At 37.9% G+C, this 2,459-nt stretch overlaps 1 protein-coding gene across 7 annotated transcripts in view; it reads right to left on the bottom strand.

Annotated features, from left to right (window-relative positions):
- Positions 1-2,459, bottom strand: part of PAXIP1 (PAX interacting protein 1) — a 60,824-nt gene that overhangs the window by 3,895 nt on the left and 54,470 nt on the right. For all 7 annotated transcript variants that reach the window (XM_037735418.1, XM_037735428.1, XM_017519749.2 and 4 more), the window contains one exon: positions 608-708. In XM_037735418.1, the coding sequence (XP_037591346.1) occupies positions 608-708 (101 nt within the window). The remainder of the gene's footprint in view (positions 1-607; positions 709-2,459) is intronic.

The following is a 2,459-nucleotide window of genomic DNA, read 5'->3' as shown; positions in this document are numbered from 1 at the left end:
AAAAAAAAAAAAAAAAAAGAAATATATCTTAACTCAGCATTGGAAATCATCTCTAATTCCCGCTGACTCCTTAAGAAGTTTAAAGAACTTCTTAAGATAAAGATTATCTTTATTGGTTTACTTCTTTGATACAAAAAGAATTCCTAACTCTTCTAACAGTTATCTCACGTTTAAAAATCTTTTATCTGAAATTATATATATTGAATTAATATTTTCCCAAGTATCTTCTCCAGTTGAATACACATCTATTGACAATAGTATGAAGTAAGCAATGTCCCCTAAAGATTCATTAAAAGCAGAAAAATAAACATGCCTTTTAACCAATTAAATTATTCAAAAACATACTCTTTGAACACCTTATTTCTCCTAAATGTATTTATTAAATTTGTGTACTTATTTTTAAACATTACAGCAAAGAAAAGTTCTCTGGAGATGTGCTGTGGTTCATAGGAGGAAGCCTTCCAAGAAGGAAGACAAGTGGTGAGAGACGCAGGGAGAGCCCAGCTCCCCTGGAGGCGCACTTCCCAGCAAATCACCTGTTCGTTCCCTTCAGTGGGTCCATGTGTTATGCTTACTTGGACTGATTTACTTTTCCCTTAAAGTGTACCTTAAAGAGTGGAGAAATGTGTGCCCGCTTTAAGGATTCTTCCAAACTGAAAGAGAAAAGTACTTCCGCCTCAGCATCTCGGAGAATGTAGTTCTGCTCATCTGGAAAACAGAACAGTACGTACTCTGAAAGTGTGGACAGGTGAAGTGTGGCAGGTGTGACCCACAAAATTCTCTCCCTTATTCAGTACATAATATTCACAGCTACATTTACCTGTACAGCCTTCAGATATTTAAATCTCACCATTTTATTTCATTTACTTCCCTGTAAAAGCCAGACCAAAAAAAGACAGGCAGGTTTATTTTTTCCCCTAGATCAGTAGTAATTAACCATTTAATAAACTCTCGAAAAGAAAGGGCAGGGTGTGGTGGCTCTTGCCTGTAATTCCAGCACTTTGGGAGGCCAAGGAAGAAAAACTGCTTGATGCCAGGAGTTCCAGAACAGCCTGGGCGACATAGTGAGACCTCATCTCTACAGAAAAATTTTAAAATTAGCTTGGCATGGCTGCATGTGCCTGTAGTCTCAGCTGCTCGGGGGGCTGAATTGGGAGGACTGCTTGAGTCTGGGAAGTTCGAGGCTGCAGTGACCTGTCACTGCACCTCTGCATTCCAGCCTGGGCAACAAAGTGAGATCCGGTCTCAAAATAATAGTAATAATTTTTTTTAACAACAAAAATGTTTAAAAAAAAAAATTACTGAAACTTAGGAATCCTCTGCCCATAGCTGCCCCTCCCCTCTTGACTCAACTGTAATCTCATACAAACTTTTAGGGAGCTCACAAATTTTCCAAGCCTGCAGATCTCAGGTTAAAACCTCCAGTCCTAGAAAGACAAGCTTTAAATAATCCCATCCAAGTATTTATTTATATATAATGACTAACTCTGCAAGGACTTATAGGACATTGGAGTTATCTGGCTGATAATTAGGTGAATTTACCGAACTTTAAAGATTCACCAAGCATACATTCATTTTAAGTATGTAAAAGTATACAGCAATTTATAAAGGACAGTTTTATCAATTTTTAAAGACTTCTGACAATTATTATTAATTGACAGATTTTCAGAGTTTTCATAGCAACATTTCAAGAAATGTGTCAAAAGTTAAAGATCACAACATGTTTCAATTTTCCTATAAATGTGTCATATTCAGAAAAGCATTTCTTCTTCTCCATTTCCTACCGACCATACAGCATAATACAGGCAGCTCAAACCCAGTTATATATACATCAAAAACAGAAAACAAGGAAAAGTGATTTGGGATTGGCAAACTGGGATTGACAAGATGACACATATTTCAGGATTTGTGGGCTACGTATTATTTCTCTTGCACATTCCTCTTCTCGTTTTTTAAGCAATATTTTAAAAATGTGAAACCCATTCTCAACGCATGGATCAGTTTGCTGACCCCTGGGCAGGAACAACCACACTACAACAAAAATGCGGGCATCTGTTCACCAATGGCTAATCCCTGAGCCAACCAGCAGATGGAAAGGCTGCCTTTTAGGTGAAAGAAGATAAAAATGTCTAAAATTTGGAGAAACAAAAAAATGATGAATTAAAAAACGAATAAAACAAGTACTGCCACACACGAGATGGTATATTTGAAGTGTTACTTTCTAGGGGAAAAATGAAGGCTGATATGCCTTCTGAAGAACTTGTGTGAGATCACCAAGTAGTTAATGTTTATGATAGAGAAAATAACACCAGGCATGGTGGCTCACGCCTGTAATCCCAGCACTTTGGGAGGCTGAGGTGGGCGGATCACTTGAGGTCAGGTGTCAAGACCAGCCTGGCCAACATGGTGAAACCCTGTCTCTACTAAAACATACAAAAAAAATTAGCCAGGTGTGGTGG

This window comes from Cebus imitator, unplaced genomic scaffold (genome assembly GCF_001604975.1).
Source record: "Cebus imitator isolate Cc_AM_T3 unplaced genomic scaffold, Cebus_imitator-1.0 Scaffold20, whole genome shotgun sequence".
NCBI classification, from domain to species: Eukaryota; Metazoa; Chordata; class Mammalia; order Primates; family Cebidae; genus Cebus; species Cebus imitator.
Note: the sequence above shows the minus strand (reverse complement) of the source record. Positions and strands in the feature narration are given on the sequence as shown.